Source organism: Clupea harengus, chromosome 23, assembly GCF_900700415.2.
Source record: "Clupea harengus chromosome 23, Ch_v2.0.2, whole genome shotgun sequence".
Taxonomy (NCBI): domain Eukaryota; kingdom Metazoa; phylum Chordata; class Actinopteri; order Clupeiformes; family Clupeidae; genus Clupea; species Clupea harengus.
This window is the reverse complement of record NC_045174.1, coordinates 11644945-11662822: the sequence shown is the minus strand read 5'-3', so window position 1 is coordinate 11662822 and position 17878 is coordinate 11644945. Positions and strand designations below refer to the sequence as shown.

The 17878-nt window shown below is 46.5% G+C and overlaps 1 protein-coding gene across 3 annotated transcripts in view; it reads right to left on the bottom strand.

Annotated features, from left to right (window-relative positions):
- kcnc3b (potassium voltage-gated channel, Shaw-related subfamily, member 3b) overlaps nt 1-17878 on the bottom strand; it is a 45487-nt gene that overhangs the window by 16350 nt on the left and 11259 nt on the right. For 2 of the 3 annotated variants that reach the window (XM_031560575.2, XM_031560576.2), the window contains exons 2-3: nt 8899-9880; nt 5904-6092 (exon numbers count right to left, since the gene is read on the bottom strand). In XM_031560575.2, the coding sequence (XP_031416435.2) occupies nt 5904-6092; nt 8899-9880 (1171 nt within the window). Of the gene's footprint in view, nt 1-4613; nt 4746-5903; nt 6093-8898; nt 9881-17878 lie in introns of all 3 variants that reach the window. The other variant, XM_031560573.2, reaches the window with a different exon arrangement.

Sequence of the window (17878 nt, the reverse complement as noted above, 5' to 3'; positions counted from 1 at the left end):
ATACATGTGTACATCCGCTGGATGAGGCTCTAATCTCGACCCTTGACAAAAGCCTCATTCTGTTGCATATTCCTGCGTGGGATCAATTGGCTATTAAAGTTGGACCCAGCTTGTATTACCCACAATTAAGTCTATTGATTTGGTGTTGACCATCACACAAATCAGCCTGTGCTCGGCAGTTCAATAGGGCCTCTTTGGTGACAGATCCATGAGCTTTGAGACCTATACGTTGGCCCACTATCCCAAATTTAGATTTCCCAATGTCTCCTCTACCACATGTGAAATGCATAAATCCTGGTGCAAATATTTGCAGTGCTGGTTGCCATGGAGATCATTGAATGGTTTTAAGACACATACAGGGGGCCCCTAATTTCATTGACGGGCAACGAGCAAAGCAACGAGCAGCGAGCAATGAGCAAAATCCGCTGCACATGACCTAAAGGTAATTTAATAACTTGGTCAAATAATTTTGCTATTTTAATACCATGAGCAAGATCCTAAGTGCCTACATGAGTGGGTCAGCGCAATGCTCCCACAAACCACATGATCGCTTTAGTTAATGTGCGATGGACTTTGCCCATTGCTTTGCTTTTTGCCCGTCAATATAATTAGAGCTCATCAACACACACACACACACACACACACACACACACACACACACACACACACACACACACACACACACACACAGAGACAAACACACACAGAGAGACAAACACACACAGAGAGACAAACACACATACACAAACTGTGAGGTTAAAAGGTCATGCCAGTAAGACAAATGCCAAGAAATGAAGAAAAAAGGGACAAGGTAACAAGAGACCTTAGAGGACAAGACAGGAAGGCGCAGCACAAACAAGAACATGGAGGAAAACAGAGACACTCAGACTGCAGAAGTTTGTCCATCAGAGCACACAAGCACTAAAGCCTACTGCTGGAGCACTTGTCTGTCCATAGACCATGACACAGCATTCAAATGTGTGCTTGTGTTAATGGAGCTTATGGCTGTATTGATGTTTTGTCTGATGGTAACCTCTGATGATGATCAGAAGGGACAGAATAGAGAGTGATATAAAAGAAAACTGGATGTGAGTGATGATAGTTGATGAATTCTCAACTGTACTTATTGATTTGTTCTTCTCACTGTTACAAATATAAATGGACTGGGGTGAAGGGAGGGAGAGAGGAGAGAGAATCAGCACTCTTAAACTGACTTTACAAGTAAGCTGCATTAGCGGTGCTGGCTAAAGGAACTTTATAAGCCACACAGGTGCATTAAATACATTTAGCGCATTACTGACTGTACAGAGAGGACATGATGCTACAGCACATTAGATACACAAATAGCATTAGTGCCATAAATTAAATAAGAAGAAAAAAACAACTACAGGAACTACTTTTGCTACAAGCTATTAGCCATTCAAGCCACATTAGATTCAGACTGATATGCACTCTATACTAGGTTTGCCAGGGAACAGACTTTTCCTTTGGTCTTGAGCTGAACAGAGGGGGTTAGCAAATGATATACAGAAAAGAAGACTGACATCAGACACTCACAGACATATATACTACAGTTGGGTCAGATGTGCTCTGTCAGATACCAGTAATCTCATTACTATCTTAAAATGCACACAAAAAGTAACATATAACATGGAAAGTATACATACTGTACATACATAAAGACAAATGAAAGAAACACACACGCACACACACACACAGTATACACACTAACATAACTAAACTACTACTGAAAGAAACTATCAATTGCCATCTTTTCACTCTTTTGTGTTCAAATAAGTGCACATCTGTCCACAAACACGCACAAAAAAGACCAAACACGAAGGAAACAGAAAATCTAAACTTCACACAGACAAAAGAGAAATTGACGTAGAGGCTGACAGAAACAAATACAAAGGGCAAAATAACAAAGCAAAGAGTCAGAGAGAGAAGACAGAGACAGCGAGAGAGAAGAAAATCATATGGGTAAATAACTTTGAGCCCTTTTGACCGTAGACTCTTACTAACCCATGCAGACACTGCACTAGGACAGGAGAGGCCACACAGAAAAGAGCCAGTGAGGGAACAGGGAGAGAGCGGCGGCCACAGGAACCAGCGAAATAGACTTTCCTCAAACAGAACACAAACAGACAGCTAAAGCACAGAGGTAAAAGGAGTAACCAGGAGCCGGAGGAGGAAGGGGCTGGCAGGTTGGGTGTCCCACTTTAAAACTCACAAAGGGGTCAGCTAGACTGTGCCCTTCAGCTCTGCCCACACACACGCGGGCATCAGTCGGCTTTTGCACCCGGGGGTGATGAGTTCAGCCCCTCGACACACCACCACTGGAGCAGCAGACTGACTGGCACACGGGCAGGACACTGCCCTCTGAGGGTGGGAAGGGGGAGGGGGGGCAGAAGAAGCCATAAGTAAGTGCTGCCCTTTTTACCCCCTTTTTCCTCTTGGCAGGCCCAGGGCCTCAGACGGATGATATCACTATCAAAGGGCCGAGTGTGCCAGGCGGGGTGGGTGTCTGCCAGCCTGAGGTTAGCGCAAGGCCAGGGCTGGGGCACAGTGTGGGCAAGGGCCCAAATCTCTAACAGGAAATACCCTCAAGTGGCTCACAGCGAGCCACGATCAGATTTGAGAGGGAGCTTTTTTTGGACTGTTTTTTTTACTAACACCCTCGTTTTTTGTTTTGAAGCAGGACAGGGCAGAGCGATTTTATTCCAAAGGACCTTGGTAAGGGCAAACCAAAGCCGTTCCGGGCATCCTTGAGGAGGGATACCTCTGTGCATGGCTGGCTTACCTTCCCCCCGCCAGAGGTTGTCTGTCAATCAGTCAGTGAGTACGTCCAATGGTCTGTCGACGTGTCAGTCAGTGTGTCAGAGTTTTGCTCACATACAGAAATATATAGATATATACACACACAAAGACAAATACAGGAGACCCATAGCCTTTGGGCTACAGAAAGCACAGAAAGCACATTGTTTGGAGGTCGGGCGAATAGTACTTCGTAATTATGCCACACAAAGACATCTACAATGAAAAGTAGTTTTCATGTAAGGAGTTGTGCACAGAAGAATTATTCATGTGCTTTGCAAGGCAGCCTCTCGCTCTCGCTCGCTCACTCTCGCCCCGCGGGTCATTGCCTAATGGAGTGAGGAGTTCGGAGCGTCGCTGAGTGCGTCGGAGCAGGCGTTACGCCTCACGCTCGGCGAGCCCCCGGCACCACAGAAACATACGGGCGGCACGACTCGGAGCTGTCAGCTTGGCAACGGATCAGGGAGTACTATTCGCACAATCTCGAGGGCTTCACTGACCCTGTTGAGGTTTGACCCGGGAGTGACAGTCAAAAGCACAACATCGCACCCACCACCGTACACTTTCCAGGGAGCACAGAACTGGTGTACATACAGACATCTAGGGACATGTAAACCACAACAGTAATTTGGCTGTTTTTTTTTTTCCTAATGTGCACAGTACAACAAAGTGCGATGCGTGTGCTCAACTGCCCTTCAGGGTCAAATATCACCGGGGCAGAGAAAAAGAGAGAGAGAGAGAGAGAGAGAGATAGTAAGTGAGATAGTGGGAGATTGAGAGATAACCACACAAGGAGAAAAACACAGTAAGCAACGTCACGGCACCACGGACACAACACTCGCGTACAGCTTTGAGAGGACAGAGACAGACACAGTGTAATAGGTAGGAATGAAGAAGCCCACATACAAACGCGTGATATGACACAACCTGAAGAGAGAGACAACATAGAGCGCGTGAGACAACACCCCATCTCACTCAAACACACATACACTTACACTCGTCATCTCCTCCCACACACATACACACACACACACACACACATACACACACACCCACTCACACACCCACACACACACACACACACACACACACACACACACACACACACACACACACACACACAAACACACACACGGAGATTCACACATCCCATACAGATCAGCGCTTCTACATTATTTCATGGAAAGCTGTGTCTATAGTGGACTTTTGTGTGGGTTTTGTGGTGTACACAGAACATGTCATAGTTTGATCGACGGTACAGGACTTTAGGAACTCAAGGAACACCGTTGGGTTCAATACAGAAATTGTGGCACACTGAGTTTAGGCTGAGTTTGAGCTTGTGTGAAGTCATAAGGATGACCAGAGAACGTCTAAAATGACATGAACCTACAAGCAGACCTTTAACGGGCCAAATCAGGCTAAATCTGATATGTGTGGTGGTGGATACTGTGAAGGCTCAACTCAGCCTGAACTCAACAGACAAATCAGTGAGCGAAAGCCCACATAAAAGAACACTCAGTCATATGCACTCTTCAACTCTATCTAGAACAGAATACAACGTACAAACAGTGGAATACACCTGTGACCAACGACACACATCAGGACATTGACAACTGTAACTGTGTTTCATTTGCGTGTGTATGTGAGTGTTTGTGTGTGTGTGTGTGTGTGTGTGTATGTGTGTGTGTGTGTGTGTGTGTGTGTGTGTGTGTGTGTGTGTGTGTGTGTGTAGAGGGGTGGATTTTAACCAAACACAGAGCCCCGGGGCTTGCTGGCTGCTGCCATTGTGACGTTACCTCTCAGGGTTTATGGTTTGATCCAGGAGGAGGCGGAGTTTGCATTGAGGTCCTGCTGTAGCAGTGACCCATCCAGCTTATACCATTCCTCAGCCAGGGAGGGGTCGGGGGCTGCTGCCAGGGCGGATGCCTCTGGGGTGGTGGGGTGGGAGGTTTGGGGTGTGGTTGGGTTAATTTGGGGGTTTGTGGTGGTGTTGGGGAAGGGAGGTGAGGTCGTTTTTGACAGGAGAGGAGTGTTGGGGAGTTTGGGAGGGGGTCGGTGTAAGGGGGGGGGGGGGGGGGGGGGGGTGTTTGGTGGTAGGTGACAGGGGGTTGGTTTGTTGTAGTGGTAACATTATGGATCAGTGGGTTTTAGTTTGGGATGGAAATTCCATGGGTGGACATGAGAGTCAAAGGATGGGGAAGGGGATGAAAAAGCACGGAAGCGATGGAAGAGTGATGACAAGCACAAGCATGACAACAAAGAGATGGAGGGAAGGAGGGATTAAGCAAGAGTTATAAAAGGCACAAGTGAGGTGGAATAAAGAGTGAAGAGAAGAAAATAGAAAAAGAGGTAGAGAGACATAAAAGAGAAGCAGATGAATGCATGGTTAAATATCCAAGAAACAGACAGACAGAAAGAGAAAGAAAGACAGATAGATAGACAGAGAGAATGAATGAAGAGAAAAATAAACATATTAAAAGAAAGACAGAGTTTGACAGACAGTCAGAGGACAGGACAAACAACCAAATAAAAGAAAAAGAAGCAAAGAAAGAGTGAGAGATAGATACTTGGCCACACAGAGAGAGAATAGAGAGAAAGAGTCACAGAGATAGAGAGAGAGAGAAAGGCAGGAATCAAAGCAGTGACAGAAGCGAGGAGAGGATGGATGCTACTAGACAAGTTACTGTGGCTTGGTCTAGAGGTTGAGAGACTGGATGTATGGCTCTGTCTTGGGTCATGGGTGTAGATCTATATTCCCAGCTTTGCCGCGTGGTTGTTGTCCCTGTGTGCTTGTGTGAGGAGTCAGTGAGCACAAATATAGATCTCCATCTGCTAGATGGCCAGCTTGGTCCACTGTGGTGTAATGGCATTCTGAAGTGAATGTAGACATGAGGTATTTGAGTGATTGCTATGAACTGACATTAGCGGGTTTTTTTTTTTGGAGCACAGCTCTGCATGAGCAGATTGAGAGGAGACACAGATCCATAACATTTCAGGTCAGGAGCCCAGATCTCTGGAGTGGGTTGAAGGGGAGGGAGTGGGGATGGGGGGGGATTGGTCGGGCGGCGCAGATGGAGGATCCTTACCTTTCCTCACGTTCGTGTCAGTGTTGCGGAACTCGCGTGTGTTGAGCAGGAAGCAGGCGCGGTCCTGCGGGTAGCGATCACGGGTGCGGCCGGCCGGACTGCGCTCGTCGGGGCTCAGCACCTGGTCGATGGTGGGGCAGTCCTCGTTGGCCAGTGCCGCATTCGCCGCGTCGCCATTCTGCTTCGAGTCTGAGAGGAAGAGGGATGGAGAAGGAAGGAGAGAGACAAGTGCAGTGGAGGGGGAAAGGGGGAGGACATGGTATAGAACCGGGAAGAAGAAAGCGAGAGGGAGAGAGGAGGATGAAGATTGAGAGCGGGAGAAGGGGAGTGACAAACAGGGATAGAGAGTGAGGAGTGAGAAGAGAGGCAAAGGAGCAGAGCTGTGAGATAAGTACTACAGCTGAAGGAGAAACAGAGAAACTGAGATTCAGCAGGAGAGGAGACAGGAGAGATCTCCATAAGCAGGGCACCACCAGTAAGTACAAAGCGTCATGAATGGACACACACCCACACACTGCATATACACACACACACACACACTGCACATACACCCACCCAACCACATGCGCACACACACACACACACACACACACACACACACACACACACACACACACTGCACATACACCCATCCAACCACATGCGCACACACACACACACACACACACACTGCACATACACCCATCCAACCACATCCGTACACACATACACACACACACATATGCATGCATCTGTAATCCAGACTGACGCATCCTCTTAGAGCTCTGCAGGTCTGCGCCAGAGGAGCTGAATGTACGCGCAGTGAGTCAACTCTGTGTGTGCAGAGCAACATTCATGCAAGACAGACAGGGAGGGAGAGAGATGGAGAGAGAGAGGGAGAGAGAGAGAGAGAGAGAGAAACAGAGAGGAAAAGAGAGATGAAGAAGAAATGAGACAGAGGAAGAAAGGTAAAAGGAGAGAAACTGAGAGAGAGAAAAAGAGAGAGAGAGAAAGAGAGAGAGAGCGTGTGAGAGAGAAAGAGAGAATATATGCAGGGCGAGTGGTGTTCATCTCCTCAGACACAGCTGTCAGGACTAATCTCACTATTTACTGACATACCCACAGCAAACCCGGATGGGGGAAGTGCAGGCTGAATAAGTGCTTCCAATTACTCTGTATTAAAAAATCAAAACTAATGACAGTAACCTAAGTAGGACATCATGCGGAAGGATTTAGTAAGTCTCACTATTAACTCCCCCATATGGTGCTCAAAATATTATTCCTCATAAAATATTCCATCTTTACACAGTGTCTTCTCCAAGCACCACAAAAGAGCTTTTTTATGGCTGTGGTGATATGAGAGACGAAGGAATGTGTGCCTGAAAGTAAACACGATGTCAACAAATCATCTCACAACCGTCTCACAAATAATGCATGCGTTAGGTTTCCATTTCATCAAAAAAAAAGAGCAGAATCTGCAACTTCTGTGAGACGAGCTCTGTCTCTGTTTCTGGTTTTGCTCCAACAGTGTTGATATTTGCAGTTACACATAAACTGATGACGCCTAATGTATTTAGACGTGAGAGAATTCTTTTGGGAGCTCGTCTGACAAATTCACGTCTCGCGTTGAACACGGGACGGTTTGTGGATGGACACTTGACCCTTGGCACTAAATCAGCAGTATGGCGTCCTCAAACCTCCACCCCGGACTGCAGCCAGGCCCTGAGCAGCCTGGGAGGCATTGCTGCCTGCAGCGACCGGCCTGTGTGTTTATGTGTAAAAACAACACATTAAGTCATTAGAGTCTGTGGGCCGCAGACAGATGGAGCGCTCAGGGCGGCCGTGTGGACGTACCAGTTGATCATAAATTAGAGATCAGATCTGATGGCGCCTCAGCGCTCCAGAGCAGAAGTTGAGAATGAAAAACAAAAACACCCTACCCAACTCTAAATTAACAATACGTAAACAATAAATTAGTTCATATCAAACTGAAGAAATTAGTAATGGTTATTGACCATTCTACCAATCTACCAATAGCTAATGACAGACTGACTAGCAGAATGTTATTGCTATATGTGATCGGTGGACTGATCAACTACGTCTAGTCTATCTTTGCTGATCTTCCACTATAATCTATCAGTCCCTTCTTTAATATTCAGCTTCATGATATATTTGTTCTTTCTCAATTCCTCTGTCTATAACTCACTGCAAACTGCAGTATGCCCCAAACATTCTGAATTAAGACATCTACTGAGGTATTAACTATTAACTGTAACATGATTAACTATTAACCACATGAAAGTATTTTATGTCTTTTTATAAATCAAACCCATGTATTGATTGCACCTGTGTATTAACGTGGGGATTTTTTTTTCAACGTTACGTCCTCCTGTTGCTGACTATGTGGGAAAGAGCAAGGTAATGGCGAAATTATAAGAACCATCTAGACTCAACTGGGATATCTCCCACTTTAAAATCAGTCTTCAGACAGCACTCTTTATAGGCCTATCTAAACCTCGGTTTAACAAAGACATTGTCTTTTCTGACAAACAGTGAGGTTCACGTGAAACGAAATTTCTGTCTATAAAAACAGTGTGACCTAGCATAAAAGTGTTTTCATGTAGACAGGCAGTGTGGTATTATTGATGGGGTAAGGGATATAACACTTCTCATGAGAGTTGAAGCTCATCTGAAGTAAATGCTGTAAACCACTGTTTGGCTGGATTCCTCTCTCTAACTTATCTGGGACCAATTTCTTATAGGTTCACTGGTCTCTCATTTATGATAATCTCTACAGCTCAGTTTTGGTTCTCTGCTCTCTAAAATGAATGTCTCCCGGCTCTCTAGTTTTCTCTAACTCATTTATGGGCTGTCTGCACACTCTTAACTCAATTGTATCAAACTATTCATAATTACATCTGATAAGCTTATTACTGTCCTTCTGATAAGAAACCCAACTGCAACTTATTCCTCCAGCTTATTCTGCAATGACAGGCTACCTGCTTGCTCAACTCACCTCGATTTATCTCGATGATCTCCTCCTGCGCGAGTGGACAGTCCCGTCCGATCTCCCCTGAGCCCATCACGCCGCCCAGCACGTTACCCAAGATTCTCTGGGGCGAGGCAGTTGCCATGGCGAGTGCATCTGGCTTACAGTAATTGGGGGATCCGGGTTGGGGCGCCCGTGGAATGTGTTTGTTCTTCTTCTTGGGCAGCTTCTGCTTGGCCATGGCCAGGGAGTAATACATGCCGAAGTTGTTGACGATAACGGGCACAGGCATGGCGATGGTCAGCACACCAGCCAGGGCACACAGGGCACCCACCAGCATCCCTGACCACGTCTCTGGGTACATGTCCCCATAGCCCAGCGTGGTCATGGTCACCACGGCCCACCAGAAGCCGATTGGAATGTTCTTGAAGTTAGTGTGGGCGCTGGCCGTCGGGTCGGCGGGGTCAGCCCCGATGCGCTCGGCGTAGTAGATCATTGTGGCGAAGATGAGGACGCCCAGCGCAAGGAAGATGATGAGCAGGAGGAACTCGTTGGTGCTGGCGCGGAGCGTGTGGCCCAACACGCGCAGCCCGACAAAGTGGCGCGTCAGCTTGAAGATACGCAGGATCCGGACGAAGCGAACCACGCGCAGGAAGCCCAGCACGTCCTTGGCGGCCTTGGATGAGAGCCCGCTCAGGCCCACCTCCAGGTAGAAGGGCAGGATGGCCACAAAGTCGATGATGTTCAGTGCGCTCTTGAAGAACTCCTTCTTGTCTGGGCAGAATACCACGCGTGCGAAGACCTCGATGGTGAACCAGACGACGCACACACCCTCCACGTAGGTCAACCACCTGTCCGTCACCACCTCGTACATAATCTCCTCTGTTGTGACGTTGCCTATGGTCACATTCTCTGTGCGGTTGTAGATGGTATTGAAGGCCTCGTGCGTCTCCATGCAGAAGGTGGAGATAGAGATAAGAATGAAGAAGAGAGACAGGAACGCCACATACTGCAGGAAAAGACAGGAATGACAAACAGAGATAAGAATGCCATGAGTTACATGCCTGCAGAACATACAGTTGAAAATCTGTTGGTTAATGATTATGTCTGACAAACTAAACAACCAGTAGCATCAGTAAAGATTTTATACTGTACTGTCTGAAGGAGAGAGGGAAACAATAGAGCAACAACAACAATTGTTGGAATAATGCTCACTGGACTAAAAGGACAAATACCCATTTGGATAGCATCCAGGCTTTAGTTGGATGACCATAACGTGCAGTAGGGTAACTTTCCGGTAGTCTCCATGTAGGACGTCAGTGGTGAGAGGATCGATATAAAAATGATTTGTGACATTAAGTCACAGTGGAGATGTGAAATGCTCCAGAGAATGTGCTAGGCTCATTTTCAGACTCTTTAAATAGCATGAACTAATTCAACAAATCTGTTAGCAAATGTCCTAAAAGTACAGCAGTAACTTTATCTAGCTAATGATCACATTTACAGTATCTAATGACTGACACTCACATTCTTCCAAATGCTTGGACACCAAAGGTAAACTAAATGAATTCCAGTAGGACATCACCATGATTTCAGACAGTATCTGAAAAGCACCAAACCCATAACAACTGCCCTGCTAGTTCTTCTAATGTATTATAATACTTATACTATTTATAGATTTTATGTCTTCTTCAGGATTCAAATTTTTTTTTTTTACAGTTGACAGTTACTGCATTCTGTCCTGTTTTACCAGATATACATATATCACTAAATATATATATACTATTTTTAACACCATAGTTTCTAACTATAACTGTTTAAACCATCTTTGCCAAATAAAAGACCAGACAGCAGTAAATCACCTGGGAATTTATAGTAGCCTAGCCGAGGACTGTTTTGTATTCAAGCCAAAGTTTCCACAAGCACTCCAGGTCCCATTTTGCTGATGCGTCTAACGTCTGAAGCGCAGACAAAACATTTGCAGGCTGAGGTAAATGCTGATGCTAACTTTGTTACTGTTTTGGACACCTTCCTTAATTGGCCCTGTCCCTGGGGGGTTGGGGGAGACCAGTCCCTGTGGATGGCGAGTCCAATTCCCATACTCCTCTCTGTCTGCACACTACGCAGCTGGTCCTCCAGGCACCAGGGACTGTCTCTGAGCCAGGAGGAAGTGTGCCGTCTAAGAGGCCCGGCTGATGCAACTGCCCTACTTAAAGCTTTGATGTGTTTATCATTTCCTTACTGCTGACAAAAGAGGCCCGTCCACGCATATTTATTTTTTTCACACCGAACATCTGAGGATTAATAGAACAGGATCTCCCAGAATCTCTTTGGGTGAGCCACTTTAGAAGAGAATTCCTTTGTAGGAGATGCGCTGGTTTGTTGTGGTTAGAGCGAACGGTGCCAGTAGGGTCTGGTTGATAGCGTCAAAAACACCGGGACTAGTGCCACAGCTCGTGTCATCCCTTTCTCATCCCCTTGTGCCTCCACGGGCTGAGCCTTCATTAAGATTCTGTGTGTGTGTTCTGCGCTCCACTCTTAATGCATTCCTATGAATTATAAAACACACGGACTGAGAGAAGACACTCATCCATACTGTAACGCCAGCGTTGAGGGTTTGTGTGTGTATTCCGCCCTAGCCTCTGACTCACACAACACACACACACACACAAACTTCCCAGCCTATGTACACACACACATATAGGCAACTACATCTCCCATACAGCAACACATGCGAATACGATCTACAGGCACTGAAATGGGGTTGAGTGCTTTTTTTAACCAATCGAGTCGCTTCTCCCCTCCCTCCATCGCCTCCATATTGGTTTCATAACCACCCCAGTATCTTTCTCCTTTTTTTCAATCCACCTGCACACTCCCTCTCCCTCTACACGCACACAAGCACATGTGCCTGTGTGTGAGTGCATGTATCTGTGTCTGTGCACACACACACGTGTGTGTGTGTGTGTGTGTGTGTGTGTGTGTGTGTGTGTGTGTGTACTGCTCTTGTAATCAATTCTGAATAGTTCTCCTCAGATCCACTACTCCCCCCCCCTCTCCATCTCTCCATTCTTCCTTCAAACTAACAAAGTGTATCCATTTCACATTTAGTGCTTGAGTGTGAGACAAAGGCCCTGTGAGTGCGAGAGACAGAGAGGAGCTGTAATGCCTGTTTCTACAGTCAGGTTATTCCCCACGGTCTAATACTGACTTCCCCCCCCTCCTCTCTTCCCCCCCTCACAACATCCTGCTTCCTTTCTCTCTCCCTCCATCTCCCCCTCTCTCCCTCTCTCCCCCTCTCTCCCTCCATCTTCCCCTCTCTCCCTCCATCTCCCCCTCTCTCCCTCCATCTCCCCCTCCATCTTCCCCTCTCTCTCTCCATCTTCCCCTCTCTCCCCCTCTCTCTCCATCTTCCCCTCTCTCCCCCTCTCTCCCTCCATCTTTCCTGCTCTCCCTCCCATGTTTCTCACCAGCCCAGGCATGACCTACTTTGCTGCCGCTGCAGTGCTCCCTCTTCTTCCCTCGCCATCTCCCTCTCACTGGCCAGGTTCTCAATCACTCGTTCACTCCTTCCCCACTCCACTAGCTGTACACCTGCTCTACCCATCCTCCACTCCACTCCTTCTGCCCCCAAATCCCTTCTTTTTTTTTATATTTATCCCTACTCTCGTCAACCCCCCCCCCTCCCCCTCATCCCAGTCCCCCCGTCTCCTCTCTCTCCCCAACCCCCATCGCTTGTTCTGTGCCTGCTCCCCCCATTTTCTCTGAGGTTTACACAAACCTGCCACTTTGTTGGCTCATACATATGACTGATGACCATGCAGAGAGAGACAGACCAAAATGAGAGAGAGGCACACACACACAGAGAGAGAGAGTGAGTGAGAGAGAGAGGGAGAGAGAGGGAGAGAGAGAGGGAGAGAGAGAGACCCTCTGGTATATTGAAGTGCATCAGGCATTTTCCCTGATTCCTAAAGACGCCACCACTTAGTCCGAGCAGTCATTCAAATTCCCTTCCGGCTCTAAATTCCTCTCCCTCTGCTTCATTGTGCTAAAGCAAATGCATCACTTTCCCTTAGTGTCTCTCGTTTGCTCTTCCAGTCATTCCCCCTCTCTCCCTCTCTCTCCCCCTCTCTCTCTCTCCCTCTCTCTCTCTCTCTCTCTCTCTCTCTCTCCCTCTCTCTCTCTCTCTCTCTCCCTCTCTCTCTCTTCCTCTCTCTAGGAAGACAGAAGAGTGGGATGCATCAAGGAAATGTTAAGGGACGTACAGATAGCATAGGTTAAAGAGGGCAAAAACAAGGCTAGAAAAAGAGAAAGACTGCATATAGAAAAGGACAAGGGGCTGCGTCTGCTTTAATAGCTCAGGGATACAGTGTGTGTATCATGGCAGTGACTAACACTGCTTATGTCTCTGTCTAAACGCCAGGGTAAAGACAGGGTGAGACCATCATACCAACAATACAAAGATGACTGGATGTGTCAAAACGAGTTGAGTCAGACTGTGTTTGTGTGTGTGTGTGTGTGTGTGTGTGTGTGTGTGTGTGTGTGTGTGTAGATGTGTGTATGTGTGTGTGTGTACACGCACATGTATGACTGCAACCATTAGTGTGTGAGTGTGTGTGTAAAATGTTTTTAAAAGGTTTGTGTGGGTGTGTGTGCATAAGTGCATACGTGTGTGGTGTGTGTGTGTGTGTGTGTGTGTGTGTGTGTGTGTGTGTGTGTGTGTGTGTGGTCGTTCAAAAAGAATCATGTCTTTTAAAAGTAATGAAAACATACTGTAGGCAGGCAAGAGAGATGATGAAAGAGGAGGTAAAGTGCTGCGACGAGATCATAAAATGCTCATTAAATTAGATGCATGCAAGTTTGGTTACGTAAAAGGTAGTTTACTGTAAATGGTGCACGACTGTGCACCACAGTATAAGTGTAGTCATAGCATTTGAGAGCAGTTTTTGAGAAAATGAAATCCGTTGTGCATTTTATTGTGTGCATATTATGCAATGCCAGAAAGGGTGGGATAGGGAGTGGGGTGTTGTGCATCTTAATTTAGAGGTCTGACCTTGCCAACTCCCCATAACCTGGGGAGAACAGAACATCAATAGTAAGTTGCAAAACACTAGCAGAATTTCAATACTGATGCAAAACAAGCAGCTGGTCTTAACAGAGCAGGATACTAGAGTAGGTTATCCTAATTCGTAGTGTTAGCATTAAACTACATGTAGGGAAACATTATTGTTATTGTTAGCATTAAACTATAGTAGGCAAACATTATTGCTATTGTTAGCATTAAACTATAGTAGGCAAACATTATTGCTATTGTTAGCATTAAACTACAGTAGGTAAACATTATTGTTAGGGATGCACCGATACCACTTTTTTACAAACCGATACGAGTACGAGTATTTTTATTTGTGTACTTGCCGATACCGAGTACCGATACCGATACTTCTTAGATTTAGTCTCCATGAAAGTGCAATTAATTTGGAGGCAGATTTTATTTTATCCTCTGCAGATTATGTCAAGCCTATAGTACAAAATTAACAGAAGGCTATCCCAAGCCAAAAATAAACAGAGCTTTCTGGTTTTAACACACAAAAAAAGCCTTCAAACAGACAATATCATCACATTAGACAAAATGCAAATATAACCAGATAAAGGCAATTCCATTTGCTGCATAGTTAACAACACAGTCTGCTTAACAAAAAGTGAACAGAACTATTACTGGATTAGCACAAGAGCACATTTCAGTTACAAAAGGATCAGAAGAATATCCTGCTCAAGTACACAAACAATCACTTAACCTATGTGGCACAGTCTTTCTCTCTACCTCTCTCTCTCTCTGTGTGCGTGCGCGTTTTTTTCTTTTGCAAGACGTCTTTTAAGATTGGTTGCTTCGGTCTTGCGCCACTAGCATCAGTGAACTCTGTGTACTTAGCACTATGGTGCGTCTTCAGATGTTTAATCAAATTGCTTGTGTTAAACAGAGTACTTTCCTTTCCGCCCCTCGACACCGTAGCAGTGCAGATCTTACACTGTGCCTTACTCCTGTCGTCGTCATTTATCTTAAAATGAGCCCAAATCACTGTTAAGGCAGCACAACGGAATTGCTAATCGCTAACGAGATGCTAGCAGCTAAATTTAGCGAAACCTGTATACTGAAATACTTTGACACTATGACAAACTTTCCTAACACAGTCAAACATCAAGCAAATGCAACACAAGACGGCAAATAAGCTACTTACTAGTCTGACAGAGAATGGTAGGACAGGTAGGACAATAAATCACATTTTGTGTCAGCATAGCCTGGCCAGTTTGATGCAGTGAAATACTGATGAGTGGTATCGCCGTATCGGTGCTTGGTATCGGCAATTCAACTACGAGTACGAGTATTTTAACGAAGTATCGGCACCGATACCGATACTGGTATCGGTATCGGTTCATCCCTAATTATTGTTATTGTTAGCATTAAACTAACAGTATACAACATGCTCACAACAGAAACTGACATTACAAGGATAGTCAAAATCTAGTTTGCAACTCACTGAATAGATTAAATCGCATAAATGTTGTTATTGCTCAGTGCTTCCTTGCACAGGTAGCCTTAACCTGAGGGCATTAAAATTAAATTGGTACTGGTCTGCCATTTCGGAGTACAGTTGCAAGCACTGGCCTACCTGTAACAGTAGCAGTTATTAGAGTATTAGCTCTGAGCTCTCCCCACAGGAGCCCTGTCTGCACAAAGAACGGCAAGTAGGCCTGCACAGCCAGATCAATAGGAGCATCCATCACAGGATCATTCACTTACACACGCGGCACGAGCCATGCCCCTCACACACGGCCCACCACTCGACCACTAATTAAATCTCTTTTGCAAGGGTGTGTGCTCGCGTGTGCCCACATGCCCATGACTGTGTGTGCGTGTGTGTGTGTGTGCGTGTGTGTGTGTGTGTGTGTGTGTTTGTGTGTGTGTGTGTGAGTGTGTTTGTTTTTATACATGTGCACCACAGCACAGCGTCTCAGAAGGAGGAGCTGGTCGATTCACTTTACCTAATATGAATGGTAATGGAAGCTGGGTGTTTAACTCAAGGTCACAGGCGGTTTAAATGACAAATCTGTGTGCGAGAGACACTGTTTTCGTCAGGCTAGCCTGTGATCACTATTTGGCAAGGTGCTGCTCCTGAGCAGACCCCAGGCAGCAGGGGGGGAAGCCGTATTTGGCGGGCCTCTGTCCTTGGTGATGGAAGGGGAAGCTAGCGCAGTGGTCGTCATGGAGACGGTGATGAGACAGTGCCGCAGTAAACACACTCACACACTTGCACTCACACGCATACACACACACACACACGCGCGCGCATACACACACTGTGAGTCGCCAGAGTCCTGTTAAAGAGCGCCGCACATTCTGCATGCAAAACACACCTCTGCTAATATCCATCCATCACTATCTCTCCCTCCCTATTGCACTCGCTCGCTTGCTTTCATCCTCTCTGCATCACTCTGGTCTGCCCATCTCTCACACATTCAATCTCACATGCTCTGTCTGTCGCTCCCTCCTCTCCTCTCCTCCCCTCCCTTCTTCTCTCCTCTCCTACCCTTCTTCTCTCCTCTCTATCTCCCTCTCTCCATCAGTCTCTCACACTTACTGGTGAACCATTCCACCAGCTCAAGTGTTGATGTGGCATCACATAAACGCTACCACTAAGGGTGATCTATCTCTCCTCCCGTGTCCCTTTCTCTTGTTCCTGGGGGTCGCCTCTGTCCGTCCCAGCCCCCTAGCCAGCTCCTCCATCATCCGCTGACATTATGATGTGGAGTAGAGACGGATGAAGAGGAGAGGGAGCAAGAAAAAACTCCTGCGGATAAATTAGCGTAACATGACAGAGAGTTACACCCCCTTAAGCGGCCCTCCCACCTCTGCTTGTCCTCTGCATCTGCAACCATGTCAGAAACTTCACCAGCGCTGGCCAGGCAACACTGGATGTTATTTCATTACCACAGGCAACACTGTAATTTCTTTACGATGGGCACCGGCAGCCATACTAACCAAATCATGAACAAAGGCATTTGAGTAAATATCTTAACCATTACTTTTGAATGTTGACTGAGGTCAAATGCATCTTTTTTGAAAATATATTTGAATGCTGTACTGCTGTACTGAGGTAACGCGTGGAAAAGCCAGAAAGACCAAGGCCATTCAGAAAAAGAGAGAAAAATAGAAGAAATACAGAGGGGGGTGGGGGGGTTGGTGGAGAGAGAGGGGGAGATGGAGACAGAGAGGGGAGAGACACAAACAGAGAGATGAGGATGAAAATATGGGGCAGAAGGGAAAAGATGAAGGAAAAGGGTGAGGGGTGCAAATGGGAGAATAGAACTATTAACCAGAGCGGAGAACAGTGACCAAGTCCAGAGTAAGGCAGGGGGATCTGGTAAGAACCAATCAGCACTAAGGAAAGCAGGGCATTATCTTCCTTTGGTGGGGTGTAGGGGTATGGGCAGTTACACCTGAAGAGACATAAAAGATGTCAGCACCCCAGAGGGAAGGAGATGGGGGGAGAAAGAAAGATGGTGGCAGACAGAGAGAGAGAGAGAGAGAGAGAGAGAGAGAGAGAGAGAGAGAGAGAGAGAGAGAGACCACCTGCAGAGTTACCTGATGCAGCACAGGACACTGCGGGAGCCTGAAGGTCAGTGGGGGAATGGTCAGGTGTGTTATTGTGTGTGTGTGTGTGTGTGTGTGTGTGTGTGTGTGTGTGTGTGTGTGTGTGTGTGTGTGTGTGTGTGCACATGTGTGTGTGTGTGTGTGTGTGTGCACATGTGTGTGTGTGTGTGTGTGTGTGTGTGTGTGTGTGTGTGTGTGTGTGTGTGTGTGTGTGTGTGTGTGTGTGCGTGTGTATGTATAGAAAAATGAAGCCCAGCGGGATGGGGGGGGGGAGGAAACTAAAGAAGAGATGGGCCGATGCCAAGACTTGAGGGTATCTATTAGGTGTGTGTAGACAATGCAGAGTGTGTGTGTGTG